At 48.0% G+C, this 21,717-nt stretch overlaps 1 protein-coding gene across 19 annotated transcripts in view; it reads left to right on the forward strand.

The window, feature by feature from the left end:
* The window catches only part of LIMCH1 (LIM and calponin homology domains 1), a 220,134-nt gene that overhangs the window by 150,082 nt on the left and 48,335 nt on the right, over positions 1 to 21,717 (forward strand). For 9 of the 19 annotated variants that reach the window (XM_058192395.1, XM_058192393.1, XM_058192394.1 and 6 more), the window contains 5 exons: positions 5,705 to 5,989; positions 9,309 to 9,539; positions 13,566 to 13,874; positions 17,206 to 17,469; positions 20,081 to 20,326. The exons of 2 other annotated variants lie outside the window; for them this stretch is intronic. In XM_058192395.1, coding sequence (XP_058048378.1) covers positions 5,705 to 5,989; positions 9,309 to 9,539; positions 13,566 to 13,874; positions 17,206 to 17,469; positions 20,081 to 20,326 — 1,335 coding nt within the window. The remainder of the gene's footprint in view (positions 1 to 5,704; positions 5,990 to 9,308; positions 9,540 to 13,565; positions 13,875 to 17,205; positions 17,470 to 20,080; positions 20,327 to 21,717) is intronic. 8 more of the 19 variants (XM_058192406.1, XM_058192409.1, XM_058192397.1 and 5 more) reach the window with 7 other exon arrangements.

Genomic DNA, 21,717 nt, shown 5'->3' on the forward strand with positions numbered 1-21,717 from the left:
ACAATTTATTTAATTGCCGTTCAAAGCTACAATGGCACTGAAAAAAGGGATTTATAAGCATTTTCACACTTAATTGTCGGGGAGATCGGGAGGTCCAGACAGTTCAAATGAGTTTCAAGATTTATTGCAAACTTAAGCTCTCTACAAGAATCTGACCAACTAACAGTCAAAGGAAATGAGCAGGAGATAAGAAGGCATTCAAGATGGGCTGGACTTACATCTCTTGTATCTCTACCTCAGCCTCAGCCTGGTCATCTCCTACACTTACAACTGGTACAGCATCCCCATGATTATGTAATCAAAATTTGGATGCTTGGTAACTGACTCATATTTATGACGGTTGCAGTATCCCGGAGTCAAATGATCAGACGGGCAAAATCAATGGGGAAGCCTGATTAGATTAACAGCCAGGCTACTAAACAACTGTAGTGATTTACTTAAAAACCCTGGCAAGGAAAGTCGTAAAACAGGGCAAAACTCACTTGGCAACTGTCTCGCTTAGTAACAGAAATTTTGGGCTCCGTCGTGGTGGAAGGTTGAGTGGTGCGGTGATATCCCAATCAGGAGGCTGTGAGTTCGATCCTAGGTAGACGCAGATATTTCTCTCTTCGGGAACGCTGCGAATATATCTGCGGAAGATAACTCCATGTTGGCGACAGGAAGGGCATCTGGCCAGTAAACACTCAGTTCCATTCAGTTGCCCAGACTCTATCCCGCAAGGGATTATGGGGTCATTAAAAGAAGATGATTGTGGTGGAAGGTCGAGGGCTACCTGTAGGTGACTTTATCTGAGCCAAGAAGCTACTTTGAGTTGGAGCTCGGTAAGAGCTTGCAAAGGAGACCACAAGGCGATTATGGGGAGAAAAAAAATGGAAGGAAGAGGATAGTTGGCAGGAGTCAAACTTGACTGAAGGAGACCTTTGTTCAGATTTAGTTGAGAAACTGACCTCACTCTCCAGGACACCAACAGTGTAAGTGCCAGGCTCAAATTTGCTGGCTAGGGAAAAGCCGTACGGCGGACTGAGAGCAAATTGTTCTCCAGAAGCTGCTCAGGATTAACTCAATAGCTGCTACTCTGGCCAGAGTTGCAAAGAAGGCGGGTGTGATGGATTGAAAGCTTTCACAATCTTGCATAGGTTTATTTTACGGTCTTAAGCAAGGGTGGGATTGAAAAAAAATTAGCAATTGGTTCTCTGCCCAGTTGCTGGGTGGACGTGGCCACGGGGGCGTGGCCTAGTCAGGTTCCTGCACCATGGCTGGCGGGGGGTGTTTTCACCCTCCCCAGGCTCCGGAGGTTTCTCAAAGAAAAGCCTCCGGAGGCTTTTCTTTGAGCTTCCGGGAGGGCAAAAACGGGCTCCCCCAGGCTCCGGAGGCCAGAAACACAGGCTCGTTTCCAGACTTCCGGTACTTCCGGAAGGCCCGTTTTTCACCCTCCCAGGCTTCGGAGGTTTTCCTTGAGCCTCCAGGAGAGCGAAAACAGCCTCCCCTGGACTCCGGAGGCGGGAAATGGGCCCGTTTCCGGTACTTCCGGTAGGTCCGTTTTCACCTTCTCCGAGCCTCTGTGCAGGCCCCGCATCCAAAACGGCATCCAAAACGGGCTGTGTGGAGACTCCTGGGAGGGGAGGGGCAGGGTGGGTGTGGTCAGCCAGTCCTTGCAACTACCGGTTTGGCAAACCAAATGAAAATTAACATCCGGTTTGCCCGAACCGGTCCGAACTGGCTAAATCCCACCCCTGGTCTTAAGGATTCCAAGACATCTCACAAAGTTACAGATTGTCCTCAACTTACAACGGTTCATTTAGTGACAGTTCAAAGTTACAACAGCACAATTCTGTCAGGGTAGTAAGCAAACTTAAAAAGTCCCGAAGCTGCTTTTTCAAAAGGCCACTGGACTTCGTTTCTCCTTAAAGACGTTTCTCTTCTCATCCAAGAAGCTTCTTCAGTGAACTAACTGTTTTAAGTCAAGGACTATCTCTAGTTAGGTTGAGGTCACATACAGCAATGTTGGCCATGACCTAAACCAGTGTTGGTGAACCTTTGGCGTTCTCGTGTGCCGGTCTGCATGCTGGAAGTGGCACGTGAAACCATCCCGCAACGAATGCACAGCCTCGCCGGCTCCTCTTCGCGTTCCTGTGCTCAAACGTGCATACAACGGCCGGTCAGCTGGTTGTGTGCACGGTGCTGGTGATCCCGGAAGAGCGGCGGTCCATTGTGCATATGCGAGACATCAACCTGGAAGTTCAGGTGCCAGCTCGCACATGGGCGATGGACCGGCGCTCTTCCGGGCTCCGCCAGCACCGCATACGCGACGGCAAGCTGACCGGCACGTGTTTGAGCACAGGAAGAGGAGCCGGCGAGGCCACGCATTCATCACAGGACAGTTTCGCGTGCCGCTTCCACCATGCATGCCATAGGTTCACCAACACTGTTCTAAACAGAATTGCACCCACAGAGTGGCTTATAGTAAAAGGGGAATTTGCCTTGTCACATAACGTGTGTGTATTTGCGCTCACATCCACGCAGCCTCACAAATCCAGATTTCATTTAGCTGCAGTAGAGATCGTTCCAACTTTGTTCCAACTACGAGAGCAAAATCTGGCTACAGGAACCCTTTACTTAAATGAACAAGGCCACAGACCTGCCAAAGACTCTGAAATCCACGTTAATTCCCACCCCCCCCTTAAAAACGGAGTCCTAATTTTGCCTGACTTTATGACTTCAGCGCTGTGTTCCTGGGCCACAGTGAGTCAGAAATTATGGAAGCTTTCAAAAGAAAAAAAAACTTTTAAAAAACGTGGAGGATATCCCTGGCTGGAATGAGCTGCTTTGATTATTCTGAGCATTTGAGCATTTTGGGGCGTGTCCCACAACAAAACTTTGGAAACGAAAGCTGAACGGCAAGTGTCGAAGAGGTCCCATCCTCCTGACATCTGGAAGTCATGAGTTGCGGGCGGATGTGTGAGTTAGCATAATAAATGCAAAAGTAAACAAGAGTGTTCTTTTATGCGCCAGCTGGCCCAGCTTGTTTGCAACGGCATAGGCTAAACTCAGGTGAGATTTCTATAGCGCTGTAATTGACAACCCTTCCCTGTCCGTGTAGTGTCATGGAACTCGTGCGTGTGCAAGGGCTGTTGGCCCTTGGATTTCCACGATAGCCTTGGGCCTGAACTACTTCGCTCCCCATCGGTCTCTTTCATCCTGTTGATTTTAAGATAAGTCATCCAGTGGTGCAGAACGCAGTGGTACGTTTCCACTTTAGATCCTTGGCTGTGTGTTCTTGGATCAGCAGTTACGTTGGACACGGGATGATCAACACATGTGTTCAGAAGGGGTAAAGGGCCTCGGGGCTGCAGCCGGACAACTTTTCCACCCCCTCCAAAATTGCTAACACGCTGTTCTGCTCTCCTCAACCACCCGCCCAGAAGACACACGAGCTGACTGTATTTGCCAGCAATTCATTCTTGCTACAGATATCAGCTCTGGCAACGAACCTGCGATTGCCTGCCAAGTCATCCTTATCTCTACAATGCTACTTCGGTCTGTTGCTGGAGCAACCCAGGGTTCAGAAGTAAACAGACGTCCGAAAAGCCAATTCCTGAGTCTCGCAATAAGGCAGCCGAAGTTTCCAAAAGTCAGTTTTTGTCCGCATGGAGCCCAAAGGCAGCTCCACCCACTTTTATACCCTGTGGGGTGTGGCTCCGTGACTCAGCACTCCCTGGGCCGGCCCCTTCCTTTCTTTTGCTGCGCACGCTTCACTCGGAATGGCTGCCTTGCATCTAGTCAAGATTGATCCTCCTCAGCTGGCTCTTGGGGCGTTGCCAGGGAGAAGGAGGGGTCGGGGGAAAGAGGCCGTGTCAGCTCCTCCTCCTCCTCCACCTGGCCTGCCTCTAGAATCTGGAACGGAGCCAGAGAGGAAGTTTCTGCAGAGGGAAGCCCTGTCGGCTCTTTCCCCTCACTCTCTGAGTCACTCTCTGCCAGGAAGCCCGGCTCGGCATGCAACACATGCATGGAGAACCAACTAAGGAAGAGAATATTTGTAGCTCCGGAATGGGACGACAAGGCCAGGTTGGTGTGGAGTGGTGGGTGCGACTTGGGGAGCACGAATGGGTGGGCATGGCCCAGCTGTTACCCTCCATATGCACCCTCCCATCCATGCCCACCTGGCCACCGTGAGTTGTCCTAGGCCAGGGGTCAGCAACCTGCGGTTCTGGAGCCACATGTGGCTCTTTCATCCCTCTGCTGCGGCTCCCTGTTGCTGGTCGGCTCCACAATTGATAGGGCTTTTGGTTGGGGCAGGTAGAAGAAAAAAGGATGCTGTGCTAGGAGGAGACTCTATGGTGGGGGAACTGGACTTCCGGTCAGCTCCAGAATTGGATGAGGGCTTCCAGTTAGGACCTTTGTGGCTCTTTGAGTGTTTAAGGTTGCCAACCCCTGTCCTAGACCCTTATAGCTCAGGGTTGAACCGTGGGGTCCTTGGTGCTCTCTGAGCTTGGTTGTCTTCTTGGAGATGTTTCAGGATCAAGTTAGAAAAATCAGTGTTTTCTAGAAACCCAGAAATCGGCGTTGGAAAGCAAACCTCACTCTCTTCTAGCACTGATGATTTCACCTAATTGGGTAATGAAAAGTCTGCAAGCAAACAACTCAGCTCAGAGAGGTCCCAACATCAAACAAGTTGTTTAGGCAAGCTAGGGGAGATGACTTGAGTAGGGATCAGAGGTGGGATTCACTTACCTTCCCTACCGGTTTGCAAATGTGTGCGCGTGCTCGCTTCACACGCCAGCTTCCGCACGTCCTCAGCCTTGCGCTCATGCTCTTTGCTCGCGCGCGCCATCTGCACGTTCGCACATCCTCCAAAATGTGATGAAATAGGACGGCATTAAGTCCGGGTGGATGGTCGGGGCTGACCGCAGTCGGAACTACCGGTTTGCCTGAATCAGACAGAACCGGCTGAATTCCACCACTGGTCAGGATTTTAATGACGAAGATTCTGCCAGGTGCAAATAATCAGGAACAGAGCTTGAGTTCAAACCGCTAAAAGTTTATTACATGCCACCTACAGACAAATATCTGATCTATTAATGGTTCAAGTGAAATTAGCGCTAGATAAGGGTCAATTAAATTCATGGAGCCTAGACTTGGATGGTCCTCTTTTGGATCTTCTGACAAGCCAAGTCAAGGGGGCGAAACCGACCGTGTTACTAATTTGAGAATGGCAGGGATTCACTTAATAACTGCGGCGAGAAAATGGGGGGGGGCGAAACTCGCCGATCCAATTTCTCACTTAGCAACAGAAATGGGGCTCCATTGTAGCCATAAGTTGAGGATGACCCGTATCTGAGAATAGGGATATTTTTTGTAATATATAACAAAAATATATATATTACTTAACGTGTCCGTGTTTGGTCCGCTTACAAAGCAATAAAACTTTAGCGCCGCTACATGTTTTATGCATGGATTTTCAGCTTTTGCCGCATGGAGATACGTCGACCTACCACGCCCGTCATCTCCAGCAACAGTCCCAAAAGTTGGATGCCTGGGGATTATGGGGGTTGTAGTGGAATACGATGAGAGAGTGACAGATCAGATTTGTTTCCACTAAAAAGCATGCGCGTCGCATTTATTCTTAACGAAGAGCGTTAAAGTCTGTTTCACATCTTGGTCTGTTTTACATCTGGGTCTCTCGTTTCACTTCGCGGCGCCCCAGTCCGAAACCTGCAAGTCAAGGGGACGAACTCACCCCGGACATCGTCCTCCACCAGGAAAACCCTTTTATGTGGTGGCGTCCGCAAAACGATACGGGCTCTGAAGAGGACGAAGACGGTAGAATTCCCGACCTAGAGAAAGACGATTTTGCCGTGCGGAGAGCGAGGCTCAACCGCCGCGAAGCTGCCTTGCCATTTACTCACTTCTTCCTCCCTCCTTCCGCCAAGAAAGATCGGAATCGAAGGGAAGAAAGAAAGATACACACAAAAAATCAGGAACGTCCCAGGTGTGTGCACATATTTGTTTGTGGCAGGAGTTTAAAAATAGGAGGAAAATGCCATTGATGTCCCTGTACGTCTCGCGGGGTTCCCGCAGCCGAAGTTGAACATGGATATAAACTCAACCATGTTCCATAAATACAGGCAGTCCTCAAGTTACAACAGTTCATTTAGTGACGGTTCAAAGTCAGTGTTACCGGAAAAAAGTGATTTGTGACCATTTCCCACCCTTACGACCGTTGTGGCCTCCTTAGGGTCACACGATCAAAATTCAGACCCTTGGCATTTGATTCATACTTACGACGGTCACAGTGTCCCGGCGATTCTCCTTTTGCGACCTTCCAACAAGCAACGTCAACGGGAAAGCCAGATTCACTTAACAGCCGTGTCGCTAACTTAACCACTGCAGCGATTCACTTAGCGAGCGTGGCAAGAAAGGTTGTAAAATGGACAAAAACCCACTTAACGGGCGGCTCAATGGAGCAGCAAAAAAATGTGGGCCGAATTGGTGGCCGTAAGTCGAGGACGACCTGCGGGGTGGTAGTCTAGATGCGCTGAGCTAGATTAGATGCCCCGATTTTGAGGAGTTGAACAACAGGCAATCCTCGACGTACGGCCATAATTGAACCGTAGATTTTCGTTGCTGGAAAAGGATGATTGTTAGGTGAGTTTTGCTCCACTTTACGACCGTTCTTGCTAAGTGAATGGCTGCAGCTGCTAAGCCTGTAGCACAGTGGTTACGTGAATCTGTTTTTCCCATTGCCTTTGCTTGTCAGAAGGTCATAAAAGGAGGGTCACATGACCCCAAGACACTGCAACCGTCATAAGTCCATGCCAGTTGCCAATCGTCTGGATTTTGACCATGTGACCCTGAGGATACTGCAACGGTCATAAGTCTGAAAAGTAGTCATAAGTCGCTTTTTTTCAGTGCCATTGTAGACTTTGAGCGGTCCCTTTACTTATATACGGTTGTAAGTTGGGGGCTACTTGTACTATATTTTACCCTTCATTCGGACCTTTAAAAAATACACAAGAACGGAACTACAGTGTGGTGTCTGCTAGGCAATTTTGGGGGTCGGTTCTACAAAATTTCGACATAAAAAACGGGGTTAGAATCTCAGTAGAAATCGTTGCATTCTGGACAGATAACAGTATTCTTCCCTTTTTTCTTTTTTTTTTTAGTGTCTTTGTCATCCTGTATTATTTTTATAAGTAATTCAAGGCAGCGAACATACATATGATAGATTCCGTTATATATTTCAGATAAAATCAGATATTTTTTGCAAATTATACTCTTAGGGTCTGTTAAAAATAAAATGGCTTTTCTCCCCCACCCCAACAAAAAAGATTCAGGACTTTTGGCAATCTCTCATCAGATTTTTTAAATTTTGTATAATTGAATTGGTCTGGCTCAACCCCTTCCTCCCAAAAAATCCAAAAGCCTATTGCCTGTTTTGGCCATGTCTAATCAATTCAGTACTCCCAAATGAAAAAAAGCAAAGAAAATTATAAAAAGGCCTTTCTTTCTTTCTTTCTTTCTTTCTTTCTTTCTTTCTTTCTTTCTTTCTTTCTCTCTCTCTCTCTCTCTCTCTCTCTCTCTCTCTCTTCCTTCCTTCCTTCCTTATTTTCTTTTTCTTTTTCTCTCCCTTCCTTTCTTATTTTCTTTCTTTCCCTCTTTCTTTCTCTTTTCCTCTCTTTCTCTCTGTCTCTCTCATCCTTCTCCTTTCCTGTTCCTCTTCCTCCTCCTTTCCCTTTCATCCTTCAACTTTTCCACCTTTTTCTTTCCATCTTCTCCTCCTACCTCTTCCTTTTTCTTTCTTTCTTTCTTTTTTCTTTCTCTCTCTCGTTCTCCTCCTTCCTCCCTTCCTTTCTTATTTTCTTTCTTTCCTTCTTTTCTTTCCATCTTCTCCTCCTACCTCTTCCTTTTCTTTCTTTCTTTCTTTCTTTCTTTCTTTCTTTCTTTCTTTCTTTCTTTCTCTCTCTCTCTCTATCTCTCTCTCTCTCTCTCTGTCTCCCTCTCTCCCTCCCTCTTTCTCTTTCTCTGAAAAATTAATACATTTCCCCCCCCCTTCAAAACCCAAGGTATAATTTATAGTGAAGTGTCAAATAGTAGCCTTTCCAGAGGTCACAAATATAATACGTTCTGTTTATTTGTACTTTGCACATAAAGTCTGTCCTTTTGCCAAAGGGAATGGCGGGATAATCGCCTCTCCCACCGAGTTTCAGGGGGAAAAAATCTCTCTCAAGATCTGCCTGTTTCAGCGGCTTTTAAGGCAGATAAAAAGGAAGGCTCGTTTTGGGGACAGAGTCTCTATGTCAACATTTTCTAGTCTGCCTCTCCAAAATGAGTCATGTCTTGGAAAGGTCTCTGAAGAACATACATATCAGGGCTGTCTGAGATGCCAGCCTTGGCCCTGGTGAAGTTCTTAGCGCCAGTAAAAAACTCCCACCAGCTGCTATATTTGGAAACAAAACTCTGAATTCACGAGAGTGTGGGAAAGTAGGCTTCATAATGGTCAAAATTAGGGTATCGTTGTAAACTTAGTGCAGGAAAAGGCATCGATAGGGTTGAGTTTTACCTTGCAGAGTTTGAAGCTATAGAGAGCAGCTCTGACCTTGAAGCTGGACATTCTAGGGCAGGGGTTCTCAACCTCCGGTCTGTGGCCCGTCACCGGTCAGAAACCGGGCATCGCAAACAAGCAAAGCCCCATCTGCGGGATGTAGGCAAGATGTGCAACCACGCCCCCAACGGTCCCCCTCTCTCCACGGGACCGGTCCCTGGCACCCAAAAGATTGGAGGCCGCTGTTCTGGGATCTTAAGGTGGCTCAACTGGACCCTCTCTACTTTCACATTTTCACGTTACATCTTTGCCTTTTCTGAATTAAAGGGCTTATCGAAGATTTAGGGTTAGGGGATGCTGGCCACGAGGAGTTTGCCACCGGGCCGTGGAAATGGTCGGCGAGCGTGCCCACATTCACTTCTTCACCTGCCCGAGCAGCGTGTGTGTTTGCGCACGCTCCATTTGTGTGAGCGGCAGGCACGTGTGGACACCGCTCGTGCACATGGAGCTGCGTGTGTGCTTGCTGGCCACTTGCGCAGAACCATCCCCTCTCACCCCCACCTCCCGATAATCACAGTAAGGGTTAGGGTGATTTTTAAAAATATGGCAGATATTACTCAAGCTGGAGAGGTTTCTGTGCTCCTCCTAATTTATGCAGCACTGCAGGTTGTAAGGTTGGGGCTTCACTGATGGCGTGTGTGATTTGTCCTTTGTCTTGTCCTACAAAATCTGTCTTCGCTGATTTTTGGAACGAATATTACACTAGTGGGAAAAAGATACTCGTGACTTCGGCCAAGCCAGAGATGCCGGGGGAAGACCAACCATCCTGGCAGGACGAAGGCAAAGCACAAATTCCTGACATACAGAGTCATGGCCTGGCTAAGAAACCAACCCACGCTAGACCTTCTCAAGCAGCCTTTCTGAGTTGCGGGAAAGCGTCTATCACCCCGAAAGATAAAGAGATCTGGGATCGACTGAAGGTTTCAGGGGAAACGAGGTATGTCGACGTAGAGGAAGATAATGTCGCATTTCTCATGCTGTATCTGGAATCTTTTACTTGCTTAATGTCGATACCCTGTTTCTCCGAAAACAAGACCCAACCGGAAAATAGGTCCTAGCATGATTATTCAGGATGCTCATAATATAAGCCCTACCTCCAAAATAAGTCCCAGTTAAGATGATCAGCCAGATGCATTTAGTACCGTATTTCCCCCAAAATAAGACCCAACCAGAAAATAAATCCTAGCATGATTTTTCAGGATGCTCGTAATATAAGCCCTACCCCCAGAATAAGCCCCGGTTAAGACTGTCAGCCAGATGGATGCATTTAGTACCGTATTTCCCCAAAAATAAGACCTAACCAGAAAATAAGCCCTAATGCAAAAATTAATATAAGACCCGGTCTTATTTTTGGGAAAACAAGATAGTCCTCGACGTAAGACCACAATTGAGCCCGAAATTTCTGCTGTTAGGTGAGACATTTGCTTAAGTCGATTTTGCCCCATTTTGCGACCTTTCTTGCTTCCGTTGTTAAGTGAATCCCTGCCGTTGACAGGTTAGTAACCCGGTTGTTAAGTGAATCTGGCTTCCCCATTGACTTTTGGCTTGTGAGAAGGTGATCGCCAAGATCTTGGGACACAGCAGCGGTCATAAATGTGAGTCAGTTCCCAAGCATTTCTATCGAAATGAATATTTGTAGCCCAGGCTGGAACTGTGGAATCCTTGGTGGTCTCTGAGCTTGGTTGTTTTCTTTCAGACGTTTCGTGACCCTACTAAGTAACATCATCAGTGATGTAGAAGGGAGTGGGCTTTGGTGCAGGTATCTAATGCAGCATTTAGCACTTATGACGTTAATCTAATTGGGTCATGAAACCTCTGCAAGAAAACAACCAAGCTCGGAGAGCCCCAAGGATTCTATAGTTCTCTTCCACTCCAGAAACCTCTCTTCCTACTAGTTCTGATGATGTTACCGAATTTGGTCGTGAGATGTCTGCAAGAAAACAACCAAATTCACATAACACCAGGGACAATCATTTAAAAAACAAAAATTACGGCTCAGCATTTTCCTTGTGTCCCAAGAGCATCAGTTCTGCCTGCAGAGCATTCAATATATATATCAAGAAGCATTCAATATATATATATATCGAGAAGCACGAAGCCAAAGACACCAGCCTGAAGATGATGAGTGAGACCTCGTCGAAACGTCGCCAAGATACTTTCAACCTTCTTCTGCCAATATCCGTGCGTCCGGGAAGTCCTCGACTTACAACAGTTCCTTCTGTGACCATTCAAAGTTACAACGGCACCGAAAAACGGGATTTAACCAGGGTGGGTTCTACTTACCTTTACTACCGGTTTGCAATGGGACTGCGCGTGCGCAGATCACCCGTGATGACGTCGTGGCGGGAAGGTGGAGCCTCCTGCCGGTTTTACTACTGGTTCTATAGAACTGTACCGAACCGGGAGCAACCCACCACTGGATTTAACGCCTGTTTTTCCACCCTTAACGCCCGTTGCAACATCAACAATTAACCAGTGGAACCACTTGCCTCCAGAAGTTGCGGATGCTCCAACACTGGAAGTTTTTAAGAAGATGTTGGACAACCATTTGTCTGAAGTGGTGTAGGGTTTCCTGCCTGGGCAGGGGGTTGGACTAGAAGACCTCCAAGGTCCCTTCCAACTCTGTTATTCTATTCTATCCCCCATGGTCACCTGATCAAAATTCAGACGCTTGGCAATTGGGTCATATAGACGACGACTGTGTGATCATGTGATTCCCCTTTTTGCGACCTTCTCACCCGCCAAGTCAACGGGGGAAGCGAGATTCCCTTAACAACCATGTTGCTCATTGAACGACCGCAGTGATTCGCTTCACAAGAGCAGCAAGGAAGGTCATAAAATGGAGCCAGAGTCGCTTAACGAATGTCTCACGAAGTTTAGTCATCAATTGTGGTCATGCGTCGAGGACCATTTTCATGCTTCATGAATCTAGGATGCAGATCCTTCTATAATCTACCGGGGAATTAATCCCCCCCCATGTGGCTAAAGATAGGAGTGGTGCGGTGGCCTAGAGGTGGAGCTTTTGCCTCACAATCAGGAGGATGTGAGTTCGATCCTAGGTAGAGGCAGATATTTCTCTCTCTGGGCACAATGAAGATATATCTGCTGAACAAAACTCAGCATCGGCAACAGGAAAGGCATCCGGCCAGTAGACACTCTGCTAGCTTCATTCAGTTGCCCAGACTCCACCTCACAAGGGATTATGGGATCGTTAAAAGAGGACAATAATGATGATGATGATGATGCGGCTAAAGATAGCATCCTGATCCACCTTTGAGCCCGTTCCCATCCTTTTCTGATCACATCTGTGCAGGAACCAGGGAAATCCCTTAATTGTTAAAATTGTAGCCCTGAATAGAAAGCTCTTTGCTTTCTTCCGATGTCTGAACTTCAGGCTTCCCACATCTTGGCATCCACTTTCAGGAAGCAGCTGTAACAACAGGCCTCGTTTTCTGCCCCGTCTTGCATGGCAAGATATCAGAAGCGACTTCGGCTAGACGATAAGTCTTTTACTATCAAGTGTAGCGGAAGGACTGCAGGCACAATCTCGCTTTTGAAAAGCCATTTGTAAATTTTACACTCTCCAGATTTCCTCCTCTGCCTGCCTTCCGTTGGGATCGACTAAGCTGCTATTCAGGGATCTATCTGTCATTTTCTGACTCTGTTGGCCATAGCTTTGGGGGAGTATATTTTTTTATTATGACTAAACTTCTCAGTGGTATTTGTTTCCCTCATATCAGCTTCTCCAAACTCCCACGTCGAGATACTCCTTAAATGTTTAACGTTACAAATATTCTTTTTTTTATTTTCACTGATTGTGGTTTTCTTTGCCTTTTTATCCAACTTTTGTTTGGCTTCTTGTTTTCTTTTGTCTCTTTGTATGCTTCCAATTTTTATTTTTGGATGAGGAGGAGGAGAAAGTTGGAAAGGAAGCCCCAAATGTGATTTTTCAAGTGGCAATTGGACTTTATCGGGGAACGGTGTGTGTGTTTCTTTGAAAACCTTTCGCTTCTCATCCAAGAAGCTTCTTCGCTCAAAAGCGAAAGGTTTTCAAGGAAATACCAATAGTCCTTTAGGACAACCATGACCTGGATGACTGAGAATCTCCATAGAAAATGACTTAGGAACATTTTAAGTCCTGTGAAATGGCCTCGCGCAATGGCTTCGCAAAGTGAGCGCACCCAAGAAGTCCTAAGCAGAGGTCCATGCATTGTGGACCAATGATAGAAATTGACCCCCCCAAAAAATGGGAGGAGCTTCCCAAATATATATAGAGAGGAGCTATAGATCAGGGTTCCGAGATGCCCTAATTAAATCATGAGCCTTGAGTCCAGCTTCAAAAGAAATCCAGTTATTTATTAGGAGCTTCATGTCCGCACATTCCCAATGAAGCCAACTTTGACCCCATACAATTTGTGGCCCTAATCATGACCCTGTTTCGCCCCCTCCCCCTAGGGTGTGTCATCAATCACATTTGCCAACGGAGCAATTTTGCGGGTTGTAGAGACCACTCCCCTCTGGTCACTGTGGGTAACCCTGGGCGACAGCCTTGAAAAAGATACGTCTGGAATGCACTACTGGCAGAACAGTACAAAATTTTAACCCTCTCTTGAAAGCCATCGGTTCATGAAAATATCTGCTTTTCATTCAGGAAACGTTTGAAGTGTATATCTTAAAAGTGAACCATGCCGATGTGGGTTTTTTTAATCTTCTTTTTCTGGGTGACGTAGAATGCAAAATATTCACATTGGCTAAGCTTCCCATTATTTAAATCTTTGGATGTTGGTGCAAATCTTTCGAGGTTACTGTTCAGAAGCTTTGACGTTCCTTGTGAAAGATAAGTCAAGATTCCTCTTTCGCCTTACCATGTGGCTTTCATTATTTCTCCTCCTCCTCTCTCCCTCCCTCCCTTTCTCTCTCTCTCTCTCTTTCTCTCTCTCTCTGTCCTGGTCTCCTACGTTAGCGAAATATCATTGCCCGATTCAGATGGGTGTAAGTCATCAGTCCGGGATGTTTGCGCTGATGCCCAGCAGCAACGGTCCAGCAGTCTGAGTGAGTGGCAAGAAAATAGTGAAGAAGAGTCAGATGACCGGTTCCCAGATCTTGAAAGAGATGATATGATGGTTAGAAGATTCGGGACTTTTCCGAAACCGATTAATCCTCTTATCCCGGCTAACCGTTTAGCGACTTGTAATGCTCCATTGAAGCGCCAAGGAAATGTGGTTGGTCAGAGAGAGCCAAAACTTCAGCCAAAAGCAGAAAAACCAGAAAGGTTATTGTGAGCTTCTTAAGCCTCTTTTGCATGAAAAGGTTTGAGGGTTATTGCTTAAGCAGAAAGGATGAATTTTAACACGAGGGGAGGCAGCGGTAAAATCCAGCCAGATCTATTCGACTCGCGGGAACCAGTAGCGGGACGCTCCACTGTGATGTCATTACATCCCATTTTTTTTACCATCTGTGCATGCGCAGAAGAGGTGCGTGCAAACATAGTGTGCGCGCGCTCCCATGCACTCCCATTCCCAAACCGGTAGCAAACGTAAGTGGATTTCACCACTGAGGGGAGGTCAGTCAAAACCAACCTGGTGCCATCATATTCTAGCACAGGGGTGTCAAACTCAAGGCCCGCAGGCTGGATCTGACCTGCGATGTGGTGGGATCCAGTGTCGTGTCCCACTCCCCCTCCGACGCCTGGGTCTAGGAAGTCCGTATCAAGCGTGGCAACGAAGCCTCTGCAGCTTGTCAAATTCCTTCGAGGTTTATCAGGGCAGGCAGGAGTCCAAGTTGTGATTTCAGCGATAGCAGCAAACTAGATGAGACTTTGCTTGACTCAAGGTTGGAATGCCAAAAGCAAGTCCTTTATATAGGCTGTGGGGTGTGGCTCCATGACTCAGCATTTATCCAGGCCTGCCCCTCCCTTCCTTCTGCTGGCGTCGCCTCTCAGATCTCCGGAAGCAAGGATCCTCCCACTTTGAATTCTCTTCAGCTGGATCCGCTGTCAGTAATTCCAGCACGTGGCTGGCTTCCTGCTCACACGCTGTAGGAGTGAGGTTTTTTTATTATTATTATTTGCATTTATATCCCGCCCTTCTCCGAAGACTCAGGGCGGCTTACACTATGTCAAGCAATAGTCTTCATCCATTTGTATATTATATACAAAGTCAACTTATTGCCCCCAACAATCTGGGGTCCTCATTTTACCTACCTTATAAAGGATGGAAGGCTGAGTCAACCTTGAGCCTGGTGGGACTAGAACCTGCAGTAATTGCAAGCAGCTGCTGTTAATAACAGACTGTCTTAGCAGTCTGAGCCACGCAGAGCCCTTATCAGGTTTGTTTGTTTATCAGGTTTGTTTGTTCATTCCTGGAATCCTCTCCGGGCATGGGGCCAGGGCCGGGGGCTGGAGGCATGACAGACAGTTCATCTTCATTATCAGACTCGGAGTCTGATAACAGGCCTGGGTGTAGACGGGAGGGGCCCGGCTGAGGAGAGGAGGGAGGACGAGGCACAACATCCAGCCTGCGGGGCCATCCTGGAAAATGTAAGGGGCCGGCCCGCGTTGCTTCGGTCCAGTCCATCCTCATCACTTCGGCCTGGTCTACTCAATGCAAAAAGGAAACATGCCAGCAGTTTGGGGAGTGGCGTCAAGCTGGTCACACCCACCCACCCAGCTAGCCACACCCACCCAGTTGGCCACACCCAATGAGTGGCGTCAAGCTGGTCACACCCACCCACCCAGCTAGCCACACCCACCCAGTTGGCCACACCCAATGAGTGGCGTCAAGCTGGCCATGCCCGCCCAGTCGGTCACGCCCTCCCCAACACCCCACCCCCGAGGTCAAACACAACCCTGATGCAGCCCTCAATGAAATTCAGTTTGACATCCCTGCTCTAGCAGAAAATAACCAGTACGATAAAAGTTTAAGAAGACGAGAGACAGACGGAGAAAGGATCACGTTTAACTTAGTTTTCCTAAACCTTTACACTAGTTGCCGATCTCCTGCGGGTTCGCGTGTTAGGCCATAAAATGAGGAAAACATATAGTTGCACAGATGCGTTAATTTGCTTATTGTGTTGCGCAGCAGCTCTAAAGAAAGAGGGAGTTGTCGTTAGCATCTTTTGGCTGGCTTGGGTTTTGCAGCGTGACTTCGTTTCTCCAAAGAAATTTTGCAGGATACCGTAGAGCAGGGGGTGTCAAATTCAAAGGCTGGGGGACCAGATCCGGCCCGCGGGATGCTTAGATCCAGTCCATGTGGCTGCCCTGGAAACAGCGAAGGACTGGCCCGTAGCGCCTCTGGCAGCAAAAACGGAGCTCGGGAGAATCACACGCAGCCCTCCTGAGCTCAGTTTTCGCTGGCAGAGGGTCGCAGGAGGCTGTCGCAGCCGAAAATGGAGCTCGGGAGCCCGTTTTCATTGGCAGAGCGCTTGGGCCACCACAGGTCACCCCCAACACCAGTGACGTTGAGCTGGCCACGACCACCCTGGCCACACCCTCCACAACCCTGATGCAGCCCTCAATGAAATTGAGTTTTGACACCCCTGCTGTAGATGCTAAATATAATGAATGTCATTATAGGGGTCTCCTTATTTAATTGTTTATTATACTGGGGATTGCCTAAAAGGGAGCCCTCTCCCAACCTTTGGGGCACCAAGGACCGGTTCTGTGGAGAAAGGTTTTTCCGTGGAGCAGTGGGGACGTGGTTTTGCACGCTGCCTGCATCCTGCGGATGGGGCTTTGTTTGTGTGGCCCAGTTTCTGGCATGCCGTGAGCGGACCGGGGGTTGGGGACCCCCATCCTAACAGGAATTTGGCGAGTCCTATCGCAAGGGACGTGTCGGCTCAGAGGCTAAGACGCTGAGCTTGTCGATCGACAGGTCGGAAGTTCAGCGGGGTTCGAATCCCTAGCGCCATGTAACAGGGTGAGCTCCCGTTCTTTGTCCCAGCTTCTGCCAACCTAGCAGTTCGAAAGCACGTAAAAAAAAATGCAAGTAGAAAAATAGGGACCACCTTTGGTGGGAAGGTTACAGCGTTCCGTGCGCCTTTGGCATTGAGTCATGCCGGCCACATGACCACGGAGACATCTTCGGAGAGCACTGGCTCTTCGGCTTTGAAATGGAGATGAGGACCGCCCCCTAGAGTTGGGAATGACTAGCACATATGTGCGGGGGGAACCTTTACCTTTTATCATGAGTTTGCAAAGAGCATAAAACTCATGGACTCTCCAGGATAAAACATGCTCACCGTTAGTGACTTACAAGCATCTTGTGCGTTCTAGAGCCACTTCTCAGATTTTAAAGCAGACTGCAGGTAATCCTCAACTTATAGCCATTCATTTAGTGACCATTCAAAGTTAAACTAAAAAGTGACGTACGGATCTTTTCGCACACTTAGCGACCGTTGCAGCCTCCCTACACTCACGTGATCAAAATTTGGCATTTACTTAGGATAGCATCCCGGTCTGGTGCGATGCGTCGTCCCCTTTCCGACAAGCGAAGCCAAGAGCGGGGTCGTAAGGTCGAGGACTTTATCTGGGCTGCACGCAAGTTCTGTAGAATCAGCCTTGGTCCCCTGCTAGAATAAACGGCGCTCACGGTTGCTTTTAACAGAAATCTCTCGCGGCTTTGCGCGGCCCAACCTGGTCATGGAGCGCCTTCGTTTCTAATATCGAAAGATCGCAAGGAGCAGAAAAACGCTACGGAGAGTGAGAAGGTGGCATTTCAGAATCCGGAGAAAGAGGATCCGACGCTGAGAAGCAGCGAAGCTCTTTCAAGGCAGGCTGAATCAAGCGTATTTCAGTTAGTTCCTGTTTGTTTCTCCAAGCAAAACAAGAGGGAGGAAAAGTTTCTAAGGCCTGAACAGCAACTGAAGAGGTCAGAAACCTACCCTGGGGTTGTTCCCCCCCCTCCCCTTCCCCATATATTCATACACAACAAAATTTCTGTTTTCAGTTAGCGGGCCTTCGCTTCCTTTGTTGCACCAACATTGCGTTGTCTTGCAGGGTCTTGCTTGCCTCCGGAAAACTAGAATTACCAATAAAGGAGTATGTGGGTAGCTCAGGTTGAAACGAGGGGTCCTCGGTGCTCTCTGAGCTTGGTGGTTTTCTTGAAGACGTTTCATCACCCAAGCTAGGTAACATCATCAGTGCTAGAAGGGAACGGGGTTTCCTTCTGGTGTTCCCTTCTAGTACTGATGATGTTACCTAGATGGGTCATGAAACGTCTTCAAGAAAACCACCAAGCTCAGAGACCACCAAGGACCCCACAGCACAGTCCTTCTCTTCCTCCTCCTCCTCCTCCTCCTCCTCCTCCTCCTCCTCCTCCTCCTCCTCCTCCTCCTCCTCCTCCTCCTCCTCCTCCTCTTCACACACTCTTCTCCCTTCTAGTACTGATGATGTTACCTAGGTGGGTCATGAAACGTCTTCAAGAAAACCACCAAGCTCAGAGAGCACCAAGGACCCCACAGCACAGTCCTTCTCTTCCTCCTCCTCCTCCTCCTCCTCCTCCTCCTCCTCCTCCTCCTCTCCACACACTCTTCTCCCTTCTAGCACTGATGATGTTACCAAGTTGGGTCATGAAACGTCTTCAAGAAAACCACCAAGCTCAGAGAGCACCAAGGACCCCACAGCACAGTCCTTCTCTTCCTCCTCCTCCTCCTCCTCCTCCCCCTCCTCCTCCTCCTCCTCTCCACTCTTCTCCCTTCTAGCACTGATTATGTTCCCAAGTTGGGTCATGAAACATCTACAAGAAAACCACCAAGCGCAGGGAGCACTAAGGACCCCACAGTCCTCTTCTCCTCCTCCTCCTCCTCCTCCTCCTCCTCCTCCTCCTCCTCCTCCTCCTCCTCCTCCTCTCCACACACCCTTCTCCCTTCTAGCACTGATGATGTTACCAAGTTGGGTCAGGAAACGTCTTCAAGAAAACCACCAAGCTCAGAGAGCACCAAGGACCCCACAGCACAGTCCTTCTCTTCCTCCTCCTCCTCCTCCTCCCCACACACCCTTCTCCCTTCCAGCACTGATGATGTTACCTAGTTGGGTCGTGAAACGTCTTCAAGAAAACCACCAAGCTCAGAGAGTACCAAAAACAAGAATTACCTCTAGTTGATAGTAGACTTTTGAAGGCCACCCACAAAGTTGGTTTTTCTTTTTACATTTAGCCCGGCCTTCCTTCTCCCGACCCACCCACTTGTTATAATTACAATCCTGGGCTTGAGTAGTTCTGTGGTTTGCACGAAACTCTAGAATGTGCTTCTAGAATGTTGTATGTGACACACAAAATGAATATGAAGAGGTATGACCTTGCGCCCAGCAAAGAAAAAATATTCGGTTTTACCAAATGTAAAACAGAGGTGTGTTGAACTGTTTTCAAAGATAGTTAAAACAGACGGGCAGTTTAATTATCCTGCCCATCTGAAAATAAGCTCAAAGCACTGCATATTTTCCCCATTGTACTGGACTAGAAGGCCTCTAAGGTCCCTTCCAACTGTGTGCTGTCGTTCTGCATCTTTGACAACCTTCTACATGTCAAATTACCCAAGATATAGCGTATTTTTCAGAGTATAAGACGCAGCTACCTTTTTTGGTGAGGAAAACAAGAGAAAGAAATCTGCCTCTGCCTCCCAGCAATTTACCTCCTTGCAGCAAGCAGCAGAAGCCCGCACAGCAATAGGCCATGGCAATCCCTGCAGCCTGAAACAGCTGAGAGTCGGGAGGCCAATCCAACCGACAAGCAACTTGTGCTAATCAGGCTGTGCTGAAGCTGAAATGGGCTGTTTCTTCTTGCTGCTTGCTGCAAGGAGGTAAATTGCTGAGAAGCAGAGGCCAAAGGGTGGAGGCCAGTGGGTGAGCTGGGCTACGTTCAGTGTATAAGCTGCACCCAAATTTTCGCCCCCTTTTAGGGGGGGGGAAAGGTGCGTCTTATACTCCGAAAAATACGGTAAGTAATTTTTCTCCCAGTACAAATTACTTGGAAAACAAAACCGCCTGCCATGGTGCAGGTTTCTTACAATCTGCTAAAGGGGGGTGCACAGCCACAGCGCTGACAGACAAAACTGAGGTGCAGATGGAATCCATTGATGTAGAAATGGTTCGTTTGCTCTTCGTTTCTATCTTTGGATGACACGAGTCTGTCTTTTTCTTTTTCCGCCCCCTTGTGCCATTTATGGTCTCAATGACACACTGGCCACCCATAATGTAGCCCTCAAAACAAGTATTCCTTTAATTAAAGCCAAGATATAATTTGTTGGTGCCGGTCTACTGCAAAAACCCCCATTCACGGTCGTCTTCAGTTAGACTGTTCAGGTGTCTCTCGTCTGCCTGGGTAGCGCTCAGAACTACAAACGCTGAAAAATACTGTCTTTTAATTGTGATTTTAATGCATGCCTTGTGACATAATCTCTGCCCTTGGCTCCTTGGGTTGGAGAGGGGCGATTGACAAATACCCACTCTATCCCACTGCCAACTAAAACAGACTTTTCTTTTAGCGTCCTCGTGACAGTTTCAGTGGGAGCCGAGCAGTTTTGTGGGGAGCTGTCTCAAAGCCACGCAACGCAGCCCGCGTACACACCGGAACACAAGAGACGTAGCGCGGCAGGGTTAGCACAAGAGGACGTGCGTTCTGTTGTTGACCAGAAAATATCGGGGGCCCGTGTAATCCCACCAGAGAGGCCGAAACATCTGGAAATAAATAGCAAGCAACTTGCCACCGTAGAAGCTGGCCCTTTGCAAATGTGAGCCGCTGTCCCGTTCAGGCCTTGCATCCTAATGTCCCCTATCCTCTCATATATAGTGTGTTGTGCAGGCTTCCTGATGCATTGAGTTGTACGTTAACACGCATGCGTGACGGTAACCAGCCTTTGTTGTTACTAAATCTACGGCAGTTGGGCTGTGTGAACGGTGCTCACGTTCTCGAGAACTTTGCCGTCAGCGTAAGTCGCTGTGGTTTTCTTTGGAGATCGGAAGTCTGCTAATCGCAGCTTATAAATTGTATAGAATCTTGCAGAAATAGAACGCGCCGTTCTCATTTGCAGCATCCGATGTGCTACAGGGTAAAGGCGTTGACCCACATTAATTAGCACGGTACGACCTGTGTAGTAACTACGTACAGAGCCGTGGTGATGCAGTCGCTACTTCTGCTGACTGCTGACCGACTGCAATTTGGCAGTTCGATCCTACCCAGCTCAAGGTTGACTCAGCCTTCCGTCCTTCCGAGGTGGGTCAAATGAGGAACCAGGTTATTGGGGGCAAGAGGCTGACTCTGTAAAGCATTTAGAGTGGGCTGTAAAACACTGTGAAGCGGTATATAAGTCTAAGTGCCAAGTGCTATTGCTCTGTTGTTGGTTTGAGCTCCGAGCTTGGCGATTTGGTTGCAAACATTTTGTCCCCATTCGAGGAGACGTCGTCAGTGTGCTTTGGATTGTGGTCATCTGGGGGGGAACACTGGCCTTTAAATACCTTGCTGAGTCCTGGTTTGATTTTCGGGTTGTGTGACTGGCTGGCTGTAGTTGCTGCGTCAGTAGGCCTTGGTTTTAAGTACTGTCTGTGTGAATGTAAATTAGTGCTAGCATTCTTGTTTGGATGGCCAGGGTGTTGGAGTTTGCAGCAATCCAACCAGCACACAAGTAAAGAATTCAGCAAGATTCATTTATATAAGAAACTTCTTTATATACAATACCCATGCAGCAGAAGCCAGAACCAGAACTCAAAATCCAGGAAGTACAGAGTCAATAATCACAGAAGCCATATAATACAGAGGTGCTCATATATATACAGATCGGTGAATCTAAGCCGCGCCCAGGCTCCGAGCCATCTGGGTCACCAAACAGTCCCCATTGGCTGACCTGTTACCATGTCTATTCCAATTCATGAACTCTCATACGCTGACGCAGGGATCCTTCAGGCAAGCACAATTCAAAACACACCGACGACGTCTCCTCGAACGGGGACGAAGCGTTTGCGACCGAACCACCGAGCGCGGAGCTCAAACCGACAACGTAACTACCCAACCCGAGCTACTAATATTCAAAGACGTGTGTAGTGACTGCATGTGGGGGCTGATCTCAACAATACAGGTAGTCCTCGATTTTCAACCGTTCATTTCGTGGCCGTTTAGTGTTACAAC

The sequence above is a fragment of the Ahaetulla prasina genome, chromosome 8 (genome assembly GCF_028640845.1).
Source record: "Ahaetulla prasina isolate Xishuangbanna chromosome 8, ASM2864084v1, whole genome shotgun sequence".
Taxonomy (NCBI): Eukaryota; Metazoa; Chordata; class Lepidosauria; order Squamata; family Colubridae; genus Ahaetulla; species Ahaetulla prasina.